Source organism: Eptesicus fuscus, chromosome 11 (genome assembly GCF_027574615.1).
Source record: "Eptesicus fuscus isolate TK198812 chromosome 11, DD_ASM_mEF_20220401, whole genome shotgun sequence".
In the NCBI taxonomy this organism is placed as follows: domain Eukaryota; kingdom Metazoa; phylum Chordata; class Mammalia; order Chiroptera; family Vespertilionidae; genus Eptesicus; species Eptesicus fuscus.
Window position 1 is genome coordinate 83579545 of NC_072483.1, and position 27341 is coordinate 83606885.

The 27341-nt window shown below is 37.1% G+C and overlaps 1 protein-coding gene across 1 annotated transcript in view; it reads right to left on the bottom strand.

Moving 5' to 3' along the window:
- NBEAL1 (neurobeachin like 1) overlaps positions 1-27341 on the bottom strand; it is a 117243-nt gene that overhangs the window by 27460 nt on the left and 62442 nt on the right. Inside the window, exons 32-43 of the mRNA XM_008146536.3 lie at positions 25176-25481; positions 24937-25086; positions 22160-22317; positions 16379-16503; positions 15320-15446; positions 13520-13668; positions 12792-12925; positions 11653-11754; positions 10031-10126; positions 9518-9642; positions 6678-6818; positions 1949-2079 (exon numbers count right to left, since the gene is read on the bottom strand). Of these exons, the coding sequence (XP_008144758.2) occupies positions 1949-2079; positions 6678-6818; positions 9518-9642; positions 10031-10126; positions 11653-11754; positions 12792-12925; positions 13520-13668; positions 15320-15446; positions 16379-16503; positions 22160-22317; positions 24937-25086; positions 25176-25481 (1744 nt within the window). The remainder of the gene's footprint in view (positions 1-1948; positions 2080-6677; positions 6819-9517; positions 9643-10030; positions 10127-11652; positions 11755-12791; positions 12926-13519; positions 13669-15319; positions 15447-16378; positions 16504-22159; positions 22318-24936; positions 25087-25175; positions 25482-27341) is intronic.

The window sequence follows — 27341 nt, forward strand, 5'->3', positions numbered from 1 at the left end:
TTATGAAAGAAAAATATTTATATACCAATATTCTAAGTAGATACTGACATCATAAAGATTTGCTCATATAGTTAGAACCCAAAAATGAAATTTTCTCATTTATAAAATATGGGAAGGAAACAGTGTTAACACAAAAGACCTTCATAAAAGAAGCTGCATTAAATATCAGTGTGTCTCAAAGTATAAGAGTTTGATGTCATAGAATGACAGGACACACAGGGTCTATAGCTTTGTCAACCCAACCACTGTACAGCAGATAGTGTCGGCCAACTGATAGCCATTCCTCATTTTGTAGCAGAACCTGGATTATATTCAAGTTGTCCATCCCTGCCCTATAATTCATGCCTGTTGCAGGTGACTGGTATAGGGGTTGGTATATGACCCAGCCCTGGAGAATGAGGGGACGTTATAAGAAGGTTTCTCGCTCTTAAGAAATGACACAATTAACAATCTCACTTCTTCTAAGACATCATTATGTCTGCCTATGATACCTATAACTGCTTTAGTCATTTGTAACCATGAGAGGAACTAGCCAAGGACAAAGCCAAAACACTTAGAATAGCAGAGTGAAATACAGAAAGAACTTTGCTTGGATGATATTGTTAAGCCACCTGAAACTACCATACCTCAGGGTTTTTATGAGAGAAAATACTAAAATTTTCTGAATCACACAATTATGAGTTGTTTTTACCAATATTTATTTTACTAATGTAATAGTTGTTGGCATTTTAACTAATATACTTTGCTTTCTCCCAACTAGCTCATTTCAAACAAAGCAGCAATGTATAGTTAGAAATGGCTCTGGTGAATGTTAGAAATTGTCAAACTAAGAGAACTTTGAATTCTGCATTCAAATTTAATCTGCTCATCCCACCTATCCCAGATACCCTGCTTTAGGAGACTCCAGTCCTATGACTGACTAAGAATGTATAGGATCAGACTCTTGTCAATAGATTCACTTGATTTTCTTAAAGTGACCAATTCTAACTGTCTTACTGAGAATAAGATGCCCTGCCTCCAAACAACTGTCGCAGTGTGCATGACCACAGGACACGAGGCCCTGAATATGTTCTCCCTGGCCTGACAAATAATCCTACTGTGCAAGCAAAGGGTCAAACATTAACATTATATGCTAGGAAAAAGAAGTTGGTGATGGTGCTTTGACACTGTGAAATTTCCTGAAAGAACAACAGTAGTAACAATCTTGCTAATTTCCTTATCTGTGCTTAAACTAAGTCTAAAATTACCTCATAGAAAAAGTATTTGGATATTTTAAAAGACTGTATTTAGCTCCGTGATTCTCTCCTTCAAAAACATACTGATTTTTCAAATACTGTGACAACTAATGCCGTCATTCTTTTCAGTTTGCCTCCTGTCTTCTGCTCTAAATCAGGAATCAGCAAACCTTTTAAATAAAGGTTCAAATAATAAATATTTTTGACTTTGTGATCCCTATGGCCTCTGTTGCAATTACTCAAATCTGCTCTTTTACTGTGAAAGCAGCCATAGTCTGTATAAATGAATTGGCTGGCTGTGTTCCAGCAAAATTTTATTTATAAACACATTTGCCCATGGATTTGGCCTATGGGCTGTAGTTTGCTGATCCCTGTTCTAAATCCTCATTTTATCTAACTCAAACATTTTTAACCAAATTGCTATATGGCTGAAATAGCATATGGTCATTTTTGCTTCTCTAATGAACACAGTACTCTGACAAATTCTCTTATCAATTCAAATTTTACCCATTTATCTTACTTAACTGTAGCACTTCCCTAGAAGGTAAGATGAGTACCCTGGCATCAGTAAGCCCTATGACTGAGTAATACAAAGGCAGAATGAATCTTAACTAATCAATAGAACATCACAAAAATGTTCTGAAAGGTATTTTTCAGGATCCTCATTGGGACCTAAAATATTATATTCAAATTTTTAATCTCCTATTTCTTACGATTTTGATTTTCCAAGAACTCTGGGAAATAGAAGAATTCAGGAATAAGTTCCTTCACATCATTTGGATTGTCCATGAGAGCCTGCCAGGTAGCAGGGATGGAATGGAATTGTCGATCTGCACAATCAAACCTGCAAGCGGAGATTGAAAAGAGAAAGGTGAATGCTGAATGAGAACAACAGGCATGAAACAAACCTTTAAAATCCCTTCAAAAGTTTCCTCATGATTAGTTTCTCTTTTCTTAACATTTCTCCTTTAAGTCTAAAAACACAATTTGCTCTCCTTCTTATAACTATCTGTCATACTCTGTTGTCAGGAACTAAATACTACCATAGCAATCACTAGTATCATCTTAGTTAAAATAGATGAAAACCCAATCACAATGGGAAATTTTAAAAATTAAATATAAACGTAAGACACCTTAAAAATGGCACTTCCCCCCCCCTCCCCCCAATTACAGTTTACATTCAATACAACTTTGTACCATTTTCATGTGTACAGCTTAGTGGTCAGACAATCATATATTGAAAGTGCTCCCGTTATCCCAGCACCTGGCTGGCACCATACATAGTCACCACAGCATCACTGACTATATTTGCTGTACTTTATGTCCCCATGTCTATTATATAACTATCCATTTGTACTTCTTAATCCCTTTGAACAAGACATAATTTTTGCTGAGTAAAACCTATTACAGAAAGTGAATAAATGTTATTTGGATATTTTTAGATTATAGTTTAAATATCAAAGTATTATAGTATTAATATATGTGGTTAATACATCTATCAGAATGCTGCTGACTTAACCCTTGATACATAAATAGTTTTACAAGCTCTTCTAATAAAAACCAGAGGGTGATTTAGGAAAACAGCTCTTATATGTACTATTATCTTATCTTAACGTTATTTTTAAGTTCTATCATGGCTCTATGGTAGTTGAAAGAAGCCCAAGTGGCCATGCTACAATTTTAGTATGCTTTCTCTAATCACAAAAAGTGTAACCTCCTTCTGTCTCATCAACTTTAATATAGTTTTCCTGGATTTATTTAATTTTTTAAATATATTCTGATTTTTTACAGAGAGGAATAGAGAGTTAGAAACATCGATGAGAGAGAAACATCAATCAGCTGCTTCCTACACACTCCCGACGGGGGATGTGCCCACAACCAAGGTACAAGCCCTTGACCGGAATCAAACCTGGGACCCTTCAGTCCGCAGGCCGACACTCTATCCACTGAGCCAAAACGGCTAGGGCTTCCTGGATTTATTAAATTACTTAATAAGTGACACTGATGACTAATTTGACTCTTTTTATGCCTAACAATCTTAGATTGAGGCTAAGCTAAACTTAGCAGAATTCTAAATTTAATTATTGCCAATGACTGGGTCATTAATAAAGTCTAATGATGGTGTATCCAAACTCAAGGAGAGGTACAGCTTTAATGGTAGAATTTTTTTGTTTGTGTGGGAGAGAACAGCTTTATTGAAATGTAATTAACATATAATGCACTCTTCTTATGTAGAAAATTCAATAGTTTATGGTTTTTAGTATATTCAGAGTTGTGCATCCACCACCACAATCAAGTTTAGACATTTTCATCACTCCAAAAAGAAACCTATATCTACTAGCAATCACTCTTCAATCACCCTACATCTACCCCTAATCTATTTTCTGTCACTATGAATTTGCCTATTTTAGACATCTCATATAAACCATACTAGATGTGCCTTTGTGCCTGGCTTAATTTATTTAGCATACTGTTTTCATGGTTCATCCATGTGATAGCATGCATCAAACTTTCATTCCTTTTATTCACTCATGGCCAAGTAATATTCCATTTATGGATATACCACATTTTATATATTCCTTTATCAGTTGATAGACATTTGGATGTTTCCATTTTGGGCTATTATTTATCTACTAGAGGCCAGGTGCACGAAATTCGTGTACCGGGGGGGCGGTACCCCTCAGCCCAGCCTGCACCCTCTCCAATCTGGGACCCCTTGACGGATGTTCGACGGGCAGTCGGACATCCCTTCACGATCCAGGACTGCTGGCTCCCAACCGCTCGCCTGCCTGCCTGCCTGATTGCTCCTAACCGCTTCTGCCTGCCAGCCTGATCACCCCCTAACCACTCCCCTGCCAGCCTGATCGATGCCTAACTGCTCCCCTGTCTGCCCGATTGCCCCTAACTGTCCTCCCCTACAGGCCTGGTTGCCCCCAACTGCCCTCCCCTGCTGGCCATCTTGTGGCGGCCATCTTGTATCCACATGGGGGTGGCCATCTTGTGTGTTGGAGTGATGGTCAATTTGCATATTACCTCTTTATTATATAGGATGTTGCTATGTACATTTGTGTATAAGTTTTTGCATAGACATGTTTTCAATTATCCTATATAGTAAAGAGGCAATATGCAAATTGACCCTCACACCCTCACAAGATGGCTGCCTACGACCAGGCCGGCAGGGGTAGTGAGGGACAACCAAACGAATGAACAGCAGGCTGCATGGGGCGACCAGGCTGGCAGGGGGTTTAGTGAGGGATGACCAAACGACTGAACAGCAGGCTGGGTGGGGCGACCAGGCTTGCAGGGAGGCAGTTGGGGGCGACCAGGCCAGCGGAGGGGGGGGGGCAGTTAGGGGTGACCAGGCCGGCATAGGGGGGCAGTTGGGGGACGACCAGGTCGGCAGGCGAGGCAGTAAGGGGTGACCAGGCCGGCGGGGAGGGGTGGGCAGTTAGGAGCAACCAGGCCAGCAGGAAGGGGATAGTGGGGGGTGACCTGGCCGGCAGTGGGGGGCAGTTAGGGGCGACCAGGCTGGCAGGGGGGGAAATTAGGGGCAATCAGGCTGGCACACAGAGGCAGTGAGGGACGATCAGGCCGGCGGGGGGGGAACGGACAGTTAGGGGCAACCAGGCAGGCAGGCAGATGAGCGATTAGGAGCCAATGGTCCAGGATTGTGAGATGGATGTCTGAATGCAGGTTTAGGCCCAATTCCCGGGATCAGGCTTAAACCAGCAGTCGGACATCCCCTGCGGGGTTTCAGATTGGAGAGGGTGCAGGCTGGGCTGAGGAATAACCACCCCCCAAGTGCACGAATTTCATGCACCGGGCCTCTAGTCTTGAGATAATTAGGAGTAGAATTGCTAGGCCATGTAGCAATTCTATGTTTAACCCTTCGAAGACTGTTTTCCACAGGGACCGCATCATTTTATATTCCCACCAGTAGTACATAAGAGCTCCAATTTCTCGCCAAAACCGGTTTGGCTCAGTGGATAGAGCGTTGGCCTGCGGACTGAAAGGTCCCAGGTTCGATTCGGTCAAGGGCATGTACCTTGGTTGCGGGCACATCGCCAGTGGGGGGTGTGCAGGAGGCAGCTGATCGATGTTTCTCTCTCATCGATGTTTCTCTCTCTATCTCTCTCCCTTCCTCTCTGTAAAAAATCAATAAAATATATTTAAAAAAAAAAAAAGAGTTCCAATTTCTCAGCATGCTAATTGACACTAGGTATTATCTGGCTTGATTATAGCCATCATTGTGATATCTCAATTTGGTTTTGATTTAAATTTCCCTGATGACTAATGATTTTGTGTATCTTTTCATGTTTATTGTTCATTTGCATATCTTCCTTGGAAAAATGTCTATTCAGATCCTTTGTGTCCAGTAGTTAATTGGGTTGTCTCTTTATTATTGTGTTGTACGGGTTCTCTATACTAGTATATTCTAGTTACAAGTCCCTTATCAGATATACAATTTGCAAATATTTTCTCCCACTAAATGGGCTATCTTTTCACTTTTTTAATGGTGTCCTTTGAAGCACAAACAGAATCTATTTTCAAAGCTTTGTAAAAAATCATTTATTCATAAAATTAAAAGCTGAAAAAAACCACAGTATACTTTACTGGAGGGGAAATTACTTGCTTATCATTATAAATGTAACATTTGGAGATTTCCAGTGATCCTGAGAACAGAGTTCTCTTCTTAAAAGCCAAGGCTTAATGTACTAAAATCGGAAATAAGGGACTAGGGTTAATTTTTAGAAATAAAAGCTACATGTAAAGACAGTATAATAGGCAATGGTTACATAGCTCTTAATTGGGTAGGAAAGGCAATTGGTAATGTTAAAGAATATGCAACATGGAAGACAAAATGTGAATTAGGAGAGAACTACCTGGGGGATACACTGAGGAAATGAGGACTCAAAGAAGTTTGTTTCTTCAGGATCATTAGGAAAATGTGTAACAAAGATACATTTTAAAACTAACAGGTAATACGAGACAATGGCATATAGACCTGTTTGAGCTGCTACTAATAATGTAAGAGCCCCTTAGTCCTCCTTCTTTTTATTTCTCTTGATTAATTAATATTTTTAGGAGGACTATGTAGGCATTGGTTAGGTTTTAATCTCTGGTAGATGATTTGGATCTAGTTCTAAAACAGTTCTAACTCTAAATCTATGGTAAATCTATAGTAAGAATCACAAAGGTGCACTGGGTAATAGTAAAAAAAAAAAAGAAAGAAATTCTCCTTAAAAGTCATTTGTGTAAGTCAATTGGAGTGATCCATTCTCAAACTAGTTTGGCTATTTATCTAGAAGCTACATGAATCAAAACTTAATAGAGGAGAATAAAAAAGATATGGCCCTATTATATAGTACATGACATGAAGGCAAAGAGTTTTTAACAATAACGTGTAGTCTTAAGGAAATAGTGTATTTACCCAAAACATACCTTCCACTTTGAAGCTGGATGTGAAGAGTAGTGAATGGTTCTGTACGAATAAGATAGTGCATAACCCCAGCAGAATTTGAATAGTGAGTACCATAATGAAATTTATCAATAGTTCCCATAGGATCCTCAAAATTTTCATATCTAAAAAAAACCAAAAAACAAAAATAAACTAAAGTTTTGTAGCCACAACAATAAAATTAAATTAGGAGATAAGGTTGTATTGCATTGTTGAAAACAGTTTTTAAGAAGTTCTTACTAATGTTTCATGATGTATGTATTCATATCAAGACACCATTTAATAAATAGAAAACAAATTTATTCAGTAATACTTTTTACTGAACAATGAAATATCACTAATACTGGATTCTGGAACAGTCCTGTATCATGCAATAATACATGTTCACTGTAGATAAATGAGAAAACACAGAGATAAAAAAAAAACACAAAAAAAAACCCCAAGCTTAAAAATCAACTATTATATGAACATTTTTGTGAATATCAGTCCATCCTTAATGTATAAGTCAATACACAACTATATTTTAACATAAAAGTCCTATACATAATATATTGTTTATAACTTATCATCATTAAACAGTTTTCTATTAGTATCTTTCCAAATGACTAAGTAGTCTATTTTTAATAGGTATTTATGTGGTATTTATAACAGGTACACGTATGGATATATGACAATTTATAACTATTTCTTACTTTTAGATATTTAGGTTGTTTGTGTTTTGTTTTGTTTTGGCTATTGTAAGAAATGTGATAATTAGACATTCTATTGGGGCCAAGGTAATAGAAGAAACATGGAGAATCAGTCAAGAATTACGGAAATGGCCCTAACCGGTTTGGTTCAGTGGATAGAGCGTCAGCCTGCGAACTGAATGGTCCCAGGTTTGATTCTGGTCAAGGGCATGTAACTTGGTTGCGGGCACATCTCCAGTAGGAGGTGTGCAGGAGGCAGCTGATGGATGTTTCTCTCTCATCGATGTTTCTAACTCTCTATCCTTCTCCCTTCCTCTCTGTAAAAAAATCAGTAAAATATATTAAAAAAAGAAAAAGAAAAAGAATTATGGAAATGAATGCCTAAAAATCTAAAAAAGTAAAAGATGAAGGAAATAGTGGACAGAAGGAAGGCCTCAACCAGATCATTATAGAAGGACATATAGAGATTCTACAAGCACTATCACTGATAACTTATTCCCACCAGTAGTACATAAGAGCAGCACAATAGGTGTAATTGTTTTGAATGGTTTGAATGGTGGTATCTCAATTAGTGGGTATAAAATTTAAATATGAGTGAACAGTTTATTTGAAGCAACAGACACAAATTTTTCAACCAAAATACTAATAAGTTCCTCAAGCTGAAACCAATTTCCTTTATATTGAAATCATTAATATTCAGGGGAATAAAAAATAAGTTTTCAGGTCAAAGTCATTTATAACTATGCAAAAAAATATACTATTGAAATTTAAAATAACTTGTACCTTGGATTATCAATAAGTTATTTATATGATAAGTATTTCCTGTGGCATAGTATTAAAAATAAACCTTTCATTTTATTATTGTCAGAAAAAAATGTTTGACTAATAGCACTAAGGTAATACATACACTGCTAAATTCCACTAGTAAATCAAATCGAATATTAAACACTATAAAAAGTCCTGAGGAAGATTTGCGAATAAAAGAATAAAGAAAGAATAAGTCCTGAGGAAGATTTGCAAATAAAAGAATAAAGAAAGAATGTACCATCTATTCCCAAATAAATCTACAACTAAGTTTGTTGGCAAAACAGTTCTGTCCTTATTATTAGAAGTCGTAACTGACAAGTCATCCACAAGTTCACATGGAGAAAAAGGGAATGAAAATTACTTTTACTTGTCTGCAGGTGGCTTTGAAAAAAAAAACAAAACCTGAGACATTTATAGGGTAGATCATCTACATAATCTATATAATAAAAGCCTAAGCGACTGTTATGGCAGAACGACCAGAATGACTGGTCGCTATGATGCACACTGACCACCAGGGGCAGATGCTCAACACAGGAGCTGCCCCGTGGTGGTCAGTACACTCCCACAGGGGGAGCAGCCACTTAGCCAGAAGCCAGGCTTATGGCTGGTGAGTGCAGTGGCAGTGGCAGGAGCCTCACCCACCTCCGCTGCAGCACTGAGGAGCAGCGAGCTGAGCAGTAAGGAGTGAGGGATCCCGGATTGCAAGAGGGATGCCCGACTGCCAGCTTAGCCCCAGGTTGGGCCTAAGCCGGCAGTCGGACATCCCCTGAGAGGTCCTGGACTGCGAGAGAGCGCAGGCCAGGCTGAGGGACCTCCCCCCCACCAGTGCATGAATTTTATGCACTAGGTCTCTAGTAAATATATAAAATTATAAAAGATTTTCTAACTAAAATGGCACTTTTAAAATGTCCACACATTTCACTGTTCTTCACTCAAAATATTTGTGAATAACAGATTAGCATTATTAATTTTATATCTACTAAAATATTACCTTAGATGCATATTTTTACATGTTAGATTAGCAAGTTAAGTCTACAATACCTGGGAAGAAAAATTTCAAGAACTTATTACCCTTTTGTACATACTTATTACAAAGTGAAAGGAAATTGTAAGTAGTATTAATTTAAATCTGGCAAAGGGAAATAGCCTATAGTTAAGATACTTAAAGGACAACTGATACATTTTCAAGAAAACTTATTGAAGGAATTATCAGACTGACTAGCAAAAGTAATTGTGCATTTCAATAGAGTAACACTTGGTTGGTCATAGAAATAAACACAAATTCAAACAACCAATGGGTATCTTTCAAAATGATAAAAGGCACTTACTTTTCTCGCATGACTTTGGCATTTTTATCATTAACTACCCCAATTGGTTTGGAAAGATCTCGAAATACAGATGGGTTATTAAAATCCAACTCTTCTGAAGTATAATCTTGTAAAATCCAGGGGAACTAAGAAACACAATTTACAATTTAGACATCCCTTCCTAGAGAAGCTACTATCTCCATATCGAACATCAAATGCTTACCTAAAAGCAAAAAAGAATAGTCTTTAAAAATTCTTTACCTATTGCAAATGTTCATCTTTATTTCAATAACCAGAAGTATCATTTCCTATAATTCCACTGGGATATTTTCAATGAAGCAAAAAAAAAAAAAAAGGCCTTTATTTTTCAATTATTTGTTATGGTTATGTAATTCTTGAAAATAGCAGGTTAGAAAATTTACAGAAAGGCAAAAAACATTTTATATCTTTTTAAAAATAAAAAATAACTGTCATATGCATATATTTTGTATACTATAAAACTGAAAGGCAATTCCATATTTATATAAAACTTACCACAGGATACTGTGCAAGGTCATTATAGGTTCGCCCTGCCATTGTATTTATTTGAATAAGGTAGTCAAAATTTGATATCTCTCTATTCACCCATTTCTAGACAGCACAAAAAAGAAAACCAAAATTAATCTATGTGTCTTAGAAATCAGTATCTATTACCGATTACTAACAATCTTTTTTTCTTATCTCTATCATCTTTCTGATAAAAAGAATGGGGCTTCAAAAAAGGCTTAATAGATACATAAAATCAATTTTTTTTCCTAAATTCACTTTCTTTTTAAAATTGGCCTCTAGAAAAGGAACAGAAATTTCCACATAAATTTTACACTGCAATCTAAAAGGTCTTCATACAAATTCTTTATTTCAATTAAATATTTTATTGGTTATCTTAAAATTTTTAAAATTTTAAAAGTTTGTTATAAACGAAATTTTCATATATGCACATAGTTTTAAAAATTACCTTAATATACTAGAATGATCTACAAATTTTATATGAGCATTACATTAACCTCAGAAAACTGTCTTTATAGAGCAATGGTGGAAGGATTTTGCTACACATTGGATACAAAATTTTGTGAAGAAAGACAATCATATATATTTTTTTCTTTTACCACCTTATTGTACCTAGCCTGCTAATATTACTCTACACAGTGTGGGCATGCTAGAGATTTTTGCTGATAGACTAACATTCAAGGTATGTAACTTATGGGAAATGGTGAGAAATTAATCTATGTATACAGATTTTATTAAAAGCCCAACTATAATTGTTTTTAGGTGCCAATTTGAGAAATTAGTAATTTAATTAATAAAGTTTACAGACTGTATTTTATTACATAAAGCTTATTCCATTAGCAACAGAAAAGAAATGGCTGATGGCTTTTTGAACAACACTTAAGATTATGATTAAAGTACAGTATAGAAAATACAGTCAATAATATTGTAAAAATCATATAAGGTGTCAGGTGAGAACTAAAATTAGTAGGGGGATCACTTCCTAAATTATATAATTGTTTAACCACTATGCTGTACACCTGAACCCAATATAAAATAATACTAAATACCAACTATAATTGAAAAATAAAATAAATTATTGCACATGTGGATGAAGGAGAGAGCCAGGGTCAGAGACCCTAATTAGGAAACTACTAACAGTTCTGGACTGCAAAAAACAATGGCCTTCCCTGGGATTTTGGCAGTACAGATTAAAGAGATGTTAGGAAATAGGTGAGGGTAAAATACACAAAAGCATTAGCTTTGGCTGTCAGAAGAATGATGCTTTTTTTAACCTTTTTCCCATGATGCCTTTTATATTTCCCCATTTTTTTTTACCTCATACATGGATTGCTTTTATTATTAAGGAAAAAGCCATATTATTTTTTAAAAAGAGAAAATTAGTAAAAAAAAAAAAAAAAGAATTCATAAGATATGCTTATAAACTGAGTAGTATGAGAGCTGGAGGACAGGGCACTGTATGTGTGAGGGAAACAAAGATTCAAAGATAATTCAAAAGATCAATCTGAATGGAAGAACAGCAGTTATAATAATCAAAATAAAATAATCAGAAGAAGAAAGTTTTACTTTTATGCAAAACTCTGAGATGTAAAATGAACACCGTTTCCTACCTGTGTCAATCCTGATGCTCTGAATAACTCCTGTGGTGATCTAGTTCCATAACTATTTGGAGAATGAAATGACAACAGTCTGCTATATACTTTGTTTCTGACCTATTAAAAAACCAGCATTTTATAGCTTAAAAATTAATCAAGACAAACCAGGATTAAAGCTTTTGTAACAGCTTTATTGAGATTAATTCCTGTACCATAAAATTCACCATTTAAGTATACAAGTCAGTGGTCTAATTTGTACATTGAGTTGTGCATCCATCAGCAGTATCTATCTTAGAAACATTTTCATCATTCCCAAAAGAAACTTTACTCACTATCTATCACTCCCCAAGACAGACTTGAACATGAAACAATTTTATTAGGAGAGACGTCTGTGAGAGAGAGTGGAGAGAGAGCTTAGCAAGGTGGGGACAGATGTCAGAATGTGGTGCAAGTCTGACTCCAAGAGAATGGTAGAGGGAAGAAAGGATGTGGCAAGTAATATGTCCAAGTTTACACAGCTAATGGTGGAGCAGATACTTGGACCCAGGGAACCTGGCTTCAGTGGCTGGTAATCTATTAACCTTTTGCACTCGGATGTCAAGTGTGACTCGACACAGTTAGCATTAGAATAAAGGAATCGAGAAAAAAGCGAGTGCAAAGGGTTAATTATTTACACTGCTTAAGAATTTACTGTACTCCAGACTAAATACATAACCCATTATTGTTTAGTTGAACCCAACCTAATTGCATAAATCCAATCATATTATATATATTTCATAATTGGGATATCATAGTTACGTATTGGCTAACACTCAATATTCTCCTACCTACTCATATATAAAAACTGAAAACAAGCACTCCCTATACACTCAAACATAAATCCCAACAAAAATTCATATAATGCCTAGTCTCCAAAGTACAGGGTGGGGCAAAAGTAGGTTTACATTTGTGAGTATGCAAAACATAGTGTTTATTCTTGTATTATTATTTATTTTCCACATGAACAACTGTAAACTTACTTTTGCCCAACCCTGTACATCTAACATTTTGACTTGATGAAAGAATAGACTCCAAAGTTTCATTATAGCTCACTAACTGGAAAATTATTTCAAGCTAATACGTTGGGGCTTCCAAAAAAGGTAGCATCTACATACCTCTTTTTTGAAGTTGAGAAAGTAGTTGGATTGGTCAACATGAAAAATCTCAATGGCTGACCTCCTTAAGTTGTAACGCCGCAGGTAAATCTCTCGAACTTGAGAATGAGGCCACTTGAAATCAAAGCCTACCCCTTAAAACAGAAGGAGTCTTGTGACTAAGTACCATAAAAAGTTACTCATGCTATGCAGAAAATACCTCCTAGTTCCCAACAAAAGTAGCACTTAGGGAAAAGGAATTCAATTTCTATATCAAAACACTATTTGTTAAATTTATTGGACATTTAAATTGTTTCTTTTAAACTATTTTAAAATGCTATAGCTATTGTACTTCCTATTAGAATACAAAATTATTCTGAATATGATATCTTAGAAACATTTTTATCTCTTTATGTTGACATTTTAGATTTAAATATCCTTTTATTTTCAGATAAAGGATTAGGTGAGAAGCCTACAGGAATGAGTGGACATACAAGTAAAATTATTATTGTATTTTATAACTTAAGTTTATAGCAATCCCCTCAACCAAACCTTTTGAGAACATTGATAAAACAAAAGCGTTCCCTTAAATACATTGTTGAATGTAAATTTAATCCCATATGACTCTCCATTTCTCCTTTTCATGATAGATTATAATTCCATAGTCCCGTTTTTCTTTTCACATTAATGATTGATAAACTGAATACTTAATATTGAACAACAGAAATCATTCCCCCAGAACTCCTCACCATCTTCTTTTTCAATGCTGCCATCATAGAAGTAAATGTGTTGAGTAGTGATTTCTAATCTGCCAGGAATTACGTCAATTATTGTAATGAGTTCACAGTCTACTGAGAACACCAACTTTTCTTTTTGATCCTGTTCTTTATTCTCATCACTGTAAAAACAAACACCAATCAAAACTGACTTCACTCTAAGTAAGGTATGGAGGTTAGCAGTACATAGCATTATTTTGTTTCTTGTCAGGGGATACTATGATGCTGCTGCTGCTCTAGTTTGATTTGCTCTTGGAAAGTCTCATTTCACAGCTTAAAAATCCACCATAATTAGCACTTCTAATAATAATTTATGAAACCACTAATGTTGTAATCCTTTATTCACAATATATTCTGTGGACCAATTCATGTCTCCCAAATATAACTAAAATGACATGGCCAGTACCTCTGCCATTAGTATTAAAGATTCACTGAATTTTGTTTTAGTAGGTCATATACAATTAAAATGTAAAACATACTTTTTTGAAACTAGTAATGAGAATATTGGACAATATTTAAAATATTTAAATATGAAGCAGAATATTTTTGTAGATAATGCAAAAACTATTGGATATTAATTTTATAAGACATGAGATTTATATTTGAATATGGTATTTTTTTATTTACACAAAATATATTGTTAAGAATTTATGCATTTCATTTAAGTTCGCAAATTTATTGGTATAAAGTGGTCATTAGCATTTCTTTTTAATAATTTTAATATTTGTAGTATTATCTCCTCTTTCATTGCTGATACTGGTAATTTATGTTGTTTTTCTTTCTTTCCTAACCAGTCTGGCTAGAGGTTTATTATTTTGTTATCTGTGTTTTAGTAAAAAGCTTTAGCCCTAACTGATTTGACTCAGTGAATAGAGCACTGGCCCGTGGAATGAAAGGTCTCGGGTTGGATTCCGGTCAAGGGCATATACCTTGGTTGCAGGCTTGATACCCGCCCTGGGCTGGGGTGCAATCCCTGGCCCAGGTTGGGGTGCGTGCAGGTGGCAACCAATCAATAATGTGTCTCTCGCATTGATGTTTCTCTCTATATATTTCCCTCTCTCCCTTCCACTAGCTCTAAAAATCAATGGAAAAATATTCTCAGGTGAGAATTAACAACAAACGACGACAACAACAAAAATAACCAACTTTAGTTTTCTTTTATATTTTTTTGTTTTTTCTTTTCCATGAATTTCTGCTTTTATCTTTTTTTAAAAGATTTTTTTATTGATTTCCGAGAGGAAGGGAGAGGGAGAAAGAGAGAAACATCAATGATAAGAGAGAATCACTGATCGCCTGCCTTCTGCACAGCCCACACTGGGGATCATACCCACAACCAGGGCATATGCCCTGACTGGGAATCGAACTATGATCTCTTTGTTCATAGGTCAATGCTCAATCACTGAGCCACGCTGGCTGGCATCTGCTTTTATCTTTATAATTTCTTCCTTTTGCTTAAGAGTTATATTTCATGCTGTACCTTCCATCTAAGCACAGCTTTAGCTATAAACCATAAAATGGATGTCATATTTCCATTTTCATTCAAATCAAATAGTTTCTAATTTCAAGGTCCAGTTTCAAGTTAACTCAGTTCTAAGAAGCCTTCCTAAATAATCTCAGTTAACACTGATACACTCCTAACAGCTGATATAACGTTAACTGTTGGACCCTGGAAATGTATAGTATTAAAATTTCAAGCAAGTTATCTTCCACAATTTTATAATCCCATTTCTCAGAACAAAATAATTTTAAGTTATTTCAAATACATATACATACATATTTACTCTGGCTGTTATTTCTTCTTCAGAAAGATCTAACTTATCTTCCTCCATATCACTAACTTTTACTTGTTTCACTACTTCCAAAAGCAATGAATCACTGGAAGGCTGTGAGGGTTGGACACCTGTTTAAAAACAAAATATCTATTAACCACAGAGCAAAAAAAAATCATATTGTAGTTCTTTTGTAACTTCTGACTATTAATTATATGATAATGTGCATTACAAGTAAAGAAGGTACTTAGCTCTCTTGATTAATTTTATGGCATCAACTCTACTGACAAATATATTAAGGAAACTTATAAAAAATTTAAAAACTGATACTAATTTCATCTGTAACTTAGTCACTGGACACAAAAGAACACAATGGATACAATGGAACACAGGTAACTATGTATACACACAACTGGCCAATGACTCTTAATCTGTATTTTAGAGTATTTCACAGACCTCTCTTCAAAAGGGAGAAATGCCAAGTCAGAAGGTTAGAAAAGAATGGTTTCCTAAAGAATTATAGAATCTTTAAAGCAAGCATGTCACACTTGCAGCCCGCGAGCTATGAGTTTGACATGCTTGCTTTAAAGTCTGCTTCGAATTATTGCAAGGCTATGCATTTTTAAGAAAAAGACATTGGCCCAACTAAGACTCTTAAGTATCTAGAATGCTGTAAGAACACGTTATAAAAGAAAGCCCTAGCATTGCCAAGAATTCTAGATATATTTAACATTGGCCTCAGTCTTGGTAAGAAAAGTAAGGAGAAAGGACCACTGTTTCACTGTACCACAATGGATATTAGAGATAACACATTTCACATGAATGACAGTATAATTTTATTATTTTAAATTATTTTTTTTTGTTTGAAAAATTGCAATCAATTTAAATAGGAAGTCATGTTAGATTTAGGCCAACAGTAACAGAATTTAATACATATAACCACTCAAATATCAATTCTAAAATATCATCCTTCTTTCTCATGAGTAAACAATAAAAACAATAACGAACCACATCAACACCCTTAGTATCTTCAACAAACAAATAAATAGCCAGTGGAACTCACCTAGATTATCTCTCAAAGCACTAGCTTCATCGTGGGTTTTGAAATTATAATTCGGCACCAACTTAAGTCTCATACGGGAATAATTTTCTACATTAGCTAGTTTCCAGTGAATTGGATTTTGTTTTCTATCAATATTCAAAATAAACACATAAAATTATTTAGTTTAAAGTTACAGACTGAAATAGAATAAGAAAGTATCAGGTACTTTACATGTGCTTAACACCATTTTATAAAAACATTCACATTCATTAACTTATTTGATCCAAAAACTACCCTGAGAGAAAACCAATGCATGTGTAACTACAGTTTATATATGAGGTATCTAAGGCAAACTAACTTTTTTTGTGTGTGGCTAAAATGCCATGTGGTTTATAGGTAGCAGAAATAGTGTCTGAACATAAACCTTCATATGTATAACTTGATATGTTTTAATTCTTTCATGGTTATATGGAAGTTTTTAACTAGCTATACAAATTTATTCCAAATAAAGTTTTCAAAATAAAATAATTTTATTAAAAATAAAGTGATATAATTGCAAATGGATCAAAGATCTAAATATGAGTTAAAACTCTTAGAAAAAAATATGGGGTAAATCTTCATGACCTTAAGAGTTGGAAATGGTTTCTTAGCTATGACATCAAAAACACAAGCAACAAAAAGAAACAGACAAATTGGACTTCAAAATTCAAAACATTGTGCACTATCAAGAGGCCACTATCAAGAAAGTGAAAAGACAGCCTAAATATTTACAAATTATCTACATATATATAAAAGCCTAAGCGACTGTTCAACCAGTAGCTATGCCACGCACTGACCACCAGGGGGCAGATGCTCAATGCACAGGCATGGAAACATGGAACAGACTGATGAATCTCAGAAGGGGAGAGGGGGGAGAGCGGGAAGAGATTAACCAAAGATCTTACATGCATATTAGTGGCCCAGTGCACAGATTTGTGCACCAGTGGGGTTCCTCAGCCTGGCCTCCAGGGACCAGGTTAAAACCAGCAGTCTGACATCCCTTGAGGGGTCCCGGATTGCGAGAGGGTGCAGGCCAGGCTGAGGGACCCCACTGTTGCATGAATCTGTGCACTGGGCCTCAAGTACATCTAATAAGGGTCTATTATTGAGACTATAAAGACAACTCTTACAACTCAAGCACAAAAAGTCTAACAATAGAATAAAAAAATAGGCAAAGGACTTGAATAGAGATTTCTCCAAAGAAGATATATACAACTGGCCAACAAGTACATGAAAAGATGCTCAATTATCATTAGTCATTAGGTAAATGTCACATCATAAGGCATCACACTTCACACCTAATTGGATAATTATAATTAAAAAAATTGAAAAACTGCAAGCGCTGGTAAGGTTGTGGAGAACTGGAATACTCAAGTATTGCTAACAGAAATGCAAAATGGTGCAGCTGCTAAAAACAATCTGGCGCCCTAGCTGGTTTGGCTCAGTAGATGGAATGTCGGCCTGGGGATAAAGAGGTAAGTACAACAGTCTTTGCTCTTAAGGAGCAAAGTTTGGAAGATAGACATATAAATTACACCACAATTCAGAAAGTAAAGAACTTTAATGGTAGTGATAAAAACCAATTCAGGTATGTGCCTTAATCATAATTATTTTTATCAATATTTGTACATGAGAGAACTGAGGCTGAAAATGGCTACTTTCCTGAGGTCATGTAGCTTATAAATGCCAGAGTTAGAACTTGCACCCAGGGCCTCTAACATTGGGATCCTATTTTTCTCTATTTTCTTTCTCAGGGACAAAAACTCTCATCCTGGGCATGCCTTGATTTCTGCTTCCAAATTGATACTAACTGTGGACTTCTTGCTTACTGCCAAAGTCTTTTGCTATTGGGCTACACCTTACCAGCAAGACTTACAACATGTTGCTGGCATCTGTCAATGAATTGGCGTGGTTCTTGATTCTCCTGAAACAACACAGCCAGTTGGTAGATATCCCAGTGGCTATTGCCATAGGGACCTTCTTTCTTATGCTAGAGCTCAGATGCAGGTTACATAATGGTTTCTTCTTTAGCACCATGCACAGAGGACAGCTCTAATAAAGTCTGCACTAGGAAATACCACTCAAGTATTTTACCTGAAACTAGAGGCCTGGTGCACGGAATTCGTGCATGGGTAGGGTCCCTAGGTCTGGCTGGCAATCAGGGCCGATCGAGGCCTTCCGGCTGCCAGCCAGGGCCTCCCTTCCCCAGCTGCTGGCTGCCGGCCAGGGCCTCCCTTCCCCAGCTACCAGCTGCCAGCCAGGACCTTCCTTCATTCTGCGCCGCCGCCTGGTGGTCAGCACATGTCATAGCGAGTGATTGAACTCCCAGTCTCTCGGTCGAACTCCTGAGAGGACACTTTGCATGTTAGCCATATAACCTATCTAATAAAACAGTAATATGCAAATTGACCGTACCTTTGCTATGCCCACAGCCAATCAGAGCGAACAAGATGGTGGTTAATTTGCATATGCTGAGGGAGGGAGGAGTGAAGAAAGCAGAAAGCATGGTGGCTGCGTAGGTGGGCGGTGGCACAGCTGTGGAGCGCGCGGCCATGGTGGCCTCTGAGGCAGTGGCGGGCAGTGTGAGCGGCGGCGATGCGGCCACAGTGGTGGCGGCAGTGGCGGTGGGCGGGGCGCGCAGTGGAGGCGGCAGGCGGGGCATGGTGGGCAGTGTGCGAGGCTGCGGTGGCCTTGGAGGCGGTGGTGGCTGCGGGCGGGGCGTGGCGAGGCGGGCGGGCGGGGCGCGCAGCAGCAGCAGCGTGTGGGGCCGAGGCGGCGGCAGCGTGCGTGGCGGGTCAGGGTGATCAGAGGCAGCGGCAGTACACAGCCACAGAGGCAGCTGCGTCAGCGGGCGCAGAGGGTCAGGAGTGCGGGGCGAGGTGGGCTGGGTTGGGTGGGCGGGACGGGCGGGAGGCGCCCCGCCCTTTGGCCCTTTGCCTCCGCCCACTGCAGCGGGAGAGGTGGGGGGGTGGGAGGGAAGTCCGCCGCCAGAAGTCTTGCAGGAAATATTCCTGCAACGGGTCCCTAGTATGTATGTATGTATGTATGTATGTATGTATATATGTATATATATATATATATAGAGAGAGAGAGAGAGAGAGAGAGAGAAAGAGAGAGAGAGAGAGAGAGAGAGAAAGAGAGAGAGAGAGAAACTAGAGGCCTGGTGCACAAAAATCCGTGCACTCAGGGGTCCCTCAGCCCGGCCAGCGCCCTCTCACAGTCCGGGAGCCCTTAGGGACTGTCCTACTGATGGCCTCCCTCTGCGGGAGGTGACTGGGTGAACCGATCAGGGGACTGCACTGCCCCCATCAGCCTGCCACTGCCGCTGGCCTCCCTCTGCAGGAGGCAACCGGGCCAAACAGGGGAAGGTGCCATCCCCATCACCCCGTTGCTACCGCCACTACCAGCCGAGGAAGGCGACTGGGCAGCCGATCAAGGGATGGTGCTGGCTGGCGCAGCCCTGCCCGCTCCCATCATGCCACCGCTGGTCGCTGCTGCCTCCCCCAACCCCATCGCCATCCCCTCCCTCTGCCCATTGTTATGTGCCTTGGCTGGCCTGGTGCCGCCTGCTTGCCAGCCCTGCCCCCCCGCCAACTGGTCATTACACCATTTGGTCGATTTGCATATTACGCTTTTATTATATAGGATGGCTCTTTTAGGTACTACAATATAATGGTCAATTTTATATTTTTGGTTGTAAGTAAATGAAACAAAAATCAAATTGCTTATAAGCACCTAAGACATATATTAGCTCTCATAACTTGAAGTCTAGGAGTGCATTTGGTCTGGATGGATGCAGAGGTTTAAATAATGTCACCAGGAATCATTCTCCCACCTCGCAGACTGGCTTCTCCACATGGTGGGTGACATTCTGTTAGCTTAGTGATCCCAAAAGACACAGTCCTCCCTCACAGCACCAGCAGCAAAGTCTCAGGGAAGAGTAATTGCCCAACTTGAGTCTGTGGCACCTTTGTGATGAGGTGAGTTGGGAGGGGCCATATCAGAGTGGGTTCCTCACAAAAAGGAGGGGTTTAGTAGCAGGAGGAGGAAGTGGTGCGAGAGAGACAAAAATAACAGGGTTCCCTATAGCTGGCATCCTCAAGGTAACTCTCACAACCCACAAATAATCTGAAGCCTGTTGTGGGATAGAACCATCATTCCCTTTGGTAGTGCCTGAACTCAGCTTTCCAGAAGATTCAGCAAAAGCTCCAGATTATAACTCACATACTTCCTTACTGTCCCTTCCCCAACAAATAGATCCAGGGACACATATGCAAACTAGACCCAGTAATAGCCTGGGGTCCCTGAAAATACCCCAGGATATAATGCAAATAAAATCCTCCCTCTCCTCCACATCTTCACCAGCACTTGTGATTTGTTGATTTATTGATGATAGCCATTTTAATAAGTGTGAGATGATATCTCACTGTGATTTTAATTTGCATTTCCCAGATGACTGTGATATTGAGCATCTTTTCCTATGTCTGTTAGCCATCTGTGTATCTTCTTTGGAGAAATGTTTATTTCAGGTCCTCTGTCCATTTTTTAATTGGATCGTTTGGGGGTTTTTTGGTGTTAAGTTGTATGAGCTGCTTACATATCTTAAATATTACATATTTCAAGCAATATACAGATTCAAAGCAATCCCTATTAAAATACCAATGGCATTCTTCTCAGCATTAGAACCCTAAAATTTACATGGGACCACAAAACCCCAAATGGCCAAAGAAATTTTTAGAAAGAACAAAGTGGAAGACATAACTCTTCCTGATATCAAACTATAAAGCTATAATAAGCAAAACTATTTGGTACTGGTGTAAAAAGAGATATTTAGATCAATGAAATAGAATAGACAGTCAGAAGTAAATATTTGCTTATATGATCAGTTGACCTACGACAAAGATGGCAAGGACATACAATGGGGCAGTCTTTTCAATAAATAGTGTTGGGAAAACTGGGCAGATACATACAAAAAAATGAAATTGAACCACTTTCTTAAACCATATATAAACATAAATTAAAAGTGGATTAAAGGCTTAAATATAAGAACTGAAACCATAAAACTCCTAGAAAAAACATAGGCACTAAACTCTTTGACCAATGCTCTTAGCACTATCTTTTTGGACATGTCTCCTCAGCAAGGGAAACAAAGCAAAAATAAACAAATGGGACTATATCAAACTAAAGTTTTTGCACATGTTAAGAAACCATCAACAAAACAGAAAGACCACCTAATGAATGGCAGAAGAAAGTTGCAAATGATATATCCGGTAAGTGATTAATATCCAAAATATATAAGGAACTCAGATGCTTTTTTAAGTTGGATTTTTAAATGCATACATTTGCGCAGCTGTGACTTGTGACTGCAACCTCTGGCAGCAATTTTTTCCTCCACTGTTTGTTTTCCAAAGGTCATCACTGGTAACAGTTGAGTGTGTTTCTTTCTGGTCATAAACTGCATTTTACGTATCTTGATGTTATCCCATATATTTTGAATCTTTTCTTTTCCTCATTTAATATCATTTTACAGGTCTTTAAATATTATAAGCCTAATTCCAATCATTCATCATATTCCAAAGAAAGGACGTATGACAACTTCACAATTAATTTAAAAAAATAAATGCATACCCTGTTCTCCCATCTCTCATGTTCTTTTATAAACTGAATGTTTTTTAAATTGTATTGGAGAGGTTGTTGGCTTACAAAGTTCTAGACCAGAGTTCTAAAGAAAAAGGTTACTTAATAGATGGTATACATTCATACCTTTCAGCCCAAGGTCCTCTTTCACATGTAAGATAGATCTGTATTGCCTTCCAGCGTCTCAGAGTGGCTAATTGTTGAGTGTTAAGTTGTTTAAGCATATTATTATACCTCAAGTTCTCTTGGCGTGCTTTTCGATTAAATGGCTCCACAAAAAATTCCTAAAAGGAACAGCAATAAATAATACCACTGAATCATATATTTACATGTATATTTGAAATTTTAATGCCGTAACTTTAAAAATTTGACCCAATAAAATCATATAGCACAAGGAAGAAGCTGGTAATCAACAGGATTTTCTTATTATTTTGGAATAATTTTCCTTAATCTAGCCATATCCATTGTGGTTTTTTTTAAACTTGAGAAAATAACCAACAAGGAGCCTATGTTATGAAATAAACATGCATTTTTATTTGGTCTTTTTAAATTTGTTTCATCAACGTTTTGTAGTTTTTAGCATATCCATTATGAATATTTTGTTAAACTGATACCTAAGTATTTCATTTTTTTAGAGATACTCTAAATAGTATTTTTTTTATCCTCACCCAAGGAGTGAGATTTTTTCCCATTGATTTTTAGAGAGAGTGGAAGGTAGAGGAGAGGGAGAGAGGAAAAGAGAGAAGCATTGCTGTGAAAGAGACACATCATTTGTTTGCCTCCCATATGTGCCCTGACTGGGGATGGGATAGAACCTGCAACCCAGGTATGTAGCCTTGACCAGGATATCAAACCCCAACTCTTCGGTATGCGGGCCAACATTCTAACCACTGAGCAATGCTGGCCAGGGCTACAAGTATTTTTTTAAATTTCAGTTTTTAGTTGTTTATTGCTTAACATACAGAAATATGATTGAATTTTGTGTATTGATCTTGTGTTCTGCAATCTTGCTGAAGTCATTAATTGTAAGAAATTTTCAGTAGATTTCTTAGAATTTTCTACATAGAAAATCATGTTATCTGCAAATAGTTGTATTTCTTCTTTCCCAATGTAAAGAAGAAATAGAAAAGTGGGATTTTCTTTTTCTGTTCTTACTGCATTTGCTAAGACTTATGAAGCAATAGCGATTAGGAATAGTGAGAGGAGACATTCCTGTCTAATTCTCTATCTTCTTTATCCTATAGCCGTGGTCGGCAAACTGTGGCTCGCGAGCCACATGCAGGTCTTTGACCCCTTGAGTGTGGCTCTTCCACAAAATACCACAGCCTGGGCGAGTCTATTTTGAATAAGTGGAGTTAGAAGAAGTTTAAAAAATTTGGCTCTCAAAAGAAATTTCAATCGTTGTACTATTGATATTAGGCTCTGTTGACTAATGAGTTTGCCGACCACTGTCCTACAGGAAAGCACTATTACTTGTTCACCCTTAAATCCTTAGCTATAGGATTTTTGTAGAAATTTAGGTACTTCCCTTCTGTTTCCAGCTTGCTGAGAGCTTTGATCACAAATGGATGTTAAATTTTGTCAAATACTTTTCCACATCTGTTATCTGATAGTGTATTTTTTTTTTCTTGATAAGTATACTAATGTGGTCCATTATATTGATTATCAAATGTTGAACCAGCCTTGCATTCCCAAGATAAACTCTACCTGGTTGTGATATATTATTTTTCCATACATTGCTGTATTTGGTTTGCACCAATGTTCCTGAGGGACAATGGTCTGTAGTTTCCTTGTACTATTTTGTATGATTTGAACAGGAGTGTAATATTGCCCTCATATAATGAGTTGGGAATTGATCCCACTTTTCTATTTCTGAAGAGATTGTGAGGAATTGGTATAATTTCTCCATTATGTTTGGTAAAATTTGCCAGTGAAACAACCTGCTTCTGAAGTTTGCCCTTTTGGAAGTTGTTTATTTGTTTACTTGTTTTTACCAATAAATTCAATTACCTTTAACATGCAGAAGACTATCCAGGTTATCTACTTATTACTGTGTTAGTTTTGGAAATTTGTATTTATCAAGAAATTGATTCACTTCATTTGTCATGTCATTTATGTTCATAGACTGGTTTGTAGTAATCTTTTATTATCATGTTGATGTCTGTGAAGTCAGTGATAACACCTCCCCTTTTATTCGGGTATTGGCTATTTTTTATTTTTTTGCTTTATAAATATGGCTAGAAATTTATCAATTTTATTGATATTCTGAATAACTAGATTTTGGTTTCATTGATTTTCTCTATTGTTTTTCTACTTCCAATTTCATTGACTTAGAAACTAATTTAATTAGATTACTTTTCTTTTTCTAGTTTAAGGTGGAAACTTAAATTATTAATTTAAGGCCCTTCTTTTCTAATATAAATATTTCATGCTACAAATTTCCCTCTAAGCACTGATTTATATCCAGACTCCTTAGAGAAACCTACTATCAGCTTAATAGACTTTTAAAAATATATATATTTTATTGATTTTTTACAGAGAGGAAGGGAGAGAGATAGAGAGTTAGAAACATCGATGAGAGAGAAACATCAATCAGCTGCCTCCTGCACACCCCCTACTGGGGATGTGCCCGCAACCAAGGTACATGCCCTTGACCGGAATCGAACCTGGGACCTTTCAGTCCGCAGGCTGACGCTCTATCCACTGAGCCAAGCCGGTTTTGGCTTAATAGACTTTTTATATAATCACTATTAAATTTTTGTTACTGATCAATGTTTTCCTTCCAATTCTGAAATAATTGTAGACAATTAGACATACTATTTATTTTCAAAGTTCAGGCTTGTTATTACTTGAAATCAACATAAAAAAAAAAACTAGATACTAAAACACTTAACAATTTTTACCTGAAACTTGAGCTTGCTTTCTCCTCCTTCCCGGTCTCTTTTATGCATATTCACCATTAAGGCTTCATAACAATCCTTCCAATAAAGTGCCATGTTCTCATGACCATCATAAAATGTATGGGTTTCATACTGCTTCATATAAGGTATAATCTTATAAAAATATATACAAAATTTAATATATACTTTCATAAAAATAATAATTTACCAGAAAAATCTCATTCAAAAAAGGTAAAACTTACATATTTTTCAATGTAAACTTGCCATTCACTTGAACTGCAATATTCTTGAAAATCTTCAAAAAATGAGGAACTACCATTGGTGAAAGGTAAGGTAGGCAGGTGCAAGTTCATGAAGAGAAGCTCATAAATTTTGGAAACCAGAGTACGGATGAGGGGAATCAGAAATGAGTAGATTTCTGTTTGTTCCTTGATTGATTGGCTTAGAACATGTTCTAGCTTCCCTAAAATATAGCATGCTTCATCCTGACTTTCAATCACTTTGGTCTGCAGAAGAGTGTTTAGCTTAGCTGATGCCATTGCACAAACCTAAAGGAAAACAGGTAAGACAGAGCAGAATAAAGCCAACATTTGGTGATAGCAAAAGTTCTTTCACTCTTGAAGTTGTGTGTGTTTTTTTTTAAAGAAATTATAAATGTATCTACCACATGTTTAATTTGGAATATGTAGTAAAGTTGTGGTAGCTAATTAATCCAACATCCATTTCACTCCTCTTATAGTCTAAAAGGACAGGGGAATGATTCTACCTCTAGTTTCAATAATAGGTCCTAAAGGTTAAAAGCCAAACTTCCAACCCCTTGCCACAGTGACTAGTTCAATCAACTCATGTCATTATCTTTGTCACAAGGATTCATTCAGGATTCATTCATTCTTATCAGTGCAAGTTCAGAACTTTTTTTACATAACTGTTAAGAAATGTGAAGGGTCTCAGAATTTATCTCACCTTTAAGCTAATAAGTTAGTCTACCATAGTTTCATAGATACTGGCAGAAGACATTAGACTCCTGGGTCAGAAACGAAGATCTGCAGCTTTAGCAAAAGCCAGAATATCAGCATTTACCTTGGTTCCCCCAACTGCAGTTCCCACGGTGAGGGATGAATAGGACTAGATGAGGCCGGCACACACCATGGTTGCATTATAAGAGAGGAACCCCGAGCACAGAGAACCCAAATCTTTTATATGTGGTAGTAAGTGTGCCTAAACTTTGCCTGGCAGGGAGACATTATCTTTATTATGCTGGAGAGTAAACAAACCTGCCTTTTGCTCTGGAGGAAAGACATGATCTCTGCTTTCCAAAGCTGTTCACTATACATGCATCCTCAGAAAGACCATTCATAACAAAAGCATCCAGGGTCTCTAGTTATAAGATATGCAGAAACATAAGAGATCCATGGAGAACTGTCTACCAACAGTGACTGTAGGAAGCACTCTTTCTCTGAATATGAATAAGGAAGCACGTAGCCCCAGGAGCTGTTGGCAACCATTCTGTGATAATAAGAGCAGCCAAGCTTAGGACCAAAGGACATGTGATGGAGAGTAGTGCTGCAAGAACAGCAAATAAATGGAATTGGAGCCTTGACTGAATCATGCCTTGAACTCATTTGGACTATGGAATTTTCAATTACATGAGTCAATTAATCTTAAGAAGTCAGTTGGACTTGATGTTTCTGCTATTTGCAATCAAAAGCATTCTGATACATAAAGGACAGGTACACAGGAGACCAAGTCCTTGATCAGAAATCTAATCACCCTGCCCTGGCCAGGTAGAGCTCAGTTGGTTAGAGCATTATCCTGATACAGCAAGGCTGCCGGTACAATCCCTGGTCAGGGCACATACAAGAATCAACCAAAGAATGAATAAGTGAAACAACAAATTGATGTCTCTCTGTCTGTCTCTCAAAAATGCTAATACTTGGTAGATATTCAGTAGGTGTGTGATGAATGAAAAAATATTAAATAGAATGTAAACTGGATTAGTGGATTAGTAGAGTAACAGAATATGATTTTGAAATGAACAACTTAAAAAAATAATTTGCCTAGCCCATCCAGTGTGGCTCAGTGGTCGAGCATCGACGTATGAACCAGAAGTCATGGTTTGATTCCTGGTCAGGGCACATGTCCAGGTTGTGGGTTCAGTCTGTTTCTAACTCTCTCTCCCTCTCCCTTCCTCCCTGAAATCAATAAAAATATATTTAAAAAGTAAATAATTTGCTTAAACTGAACATATATAAATAGTCTATGCAAGCAGTATAGCTTCTAGCTTCATTAAATATAGATATGAGCAATGCCTTCTAATATAAGCTACATATAAATACTTTAAAGGGAAACCTTAAAAATATACTGAGTCATAAAAATCAGGAAAAAATAATTAGCTGACTCTCAAAACT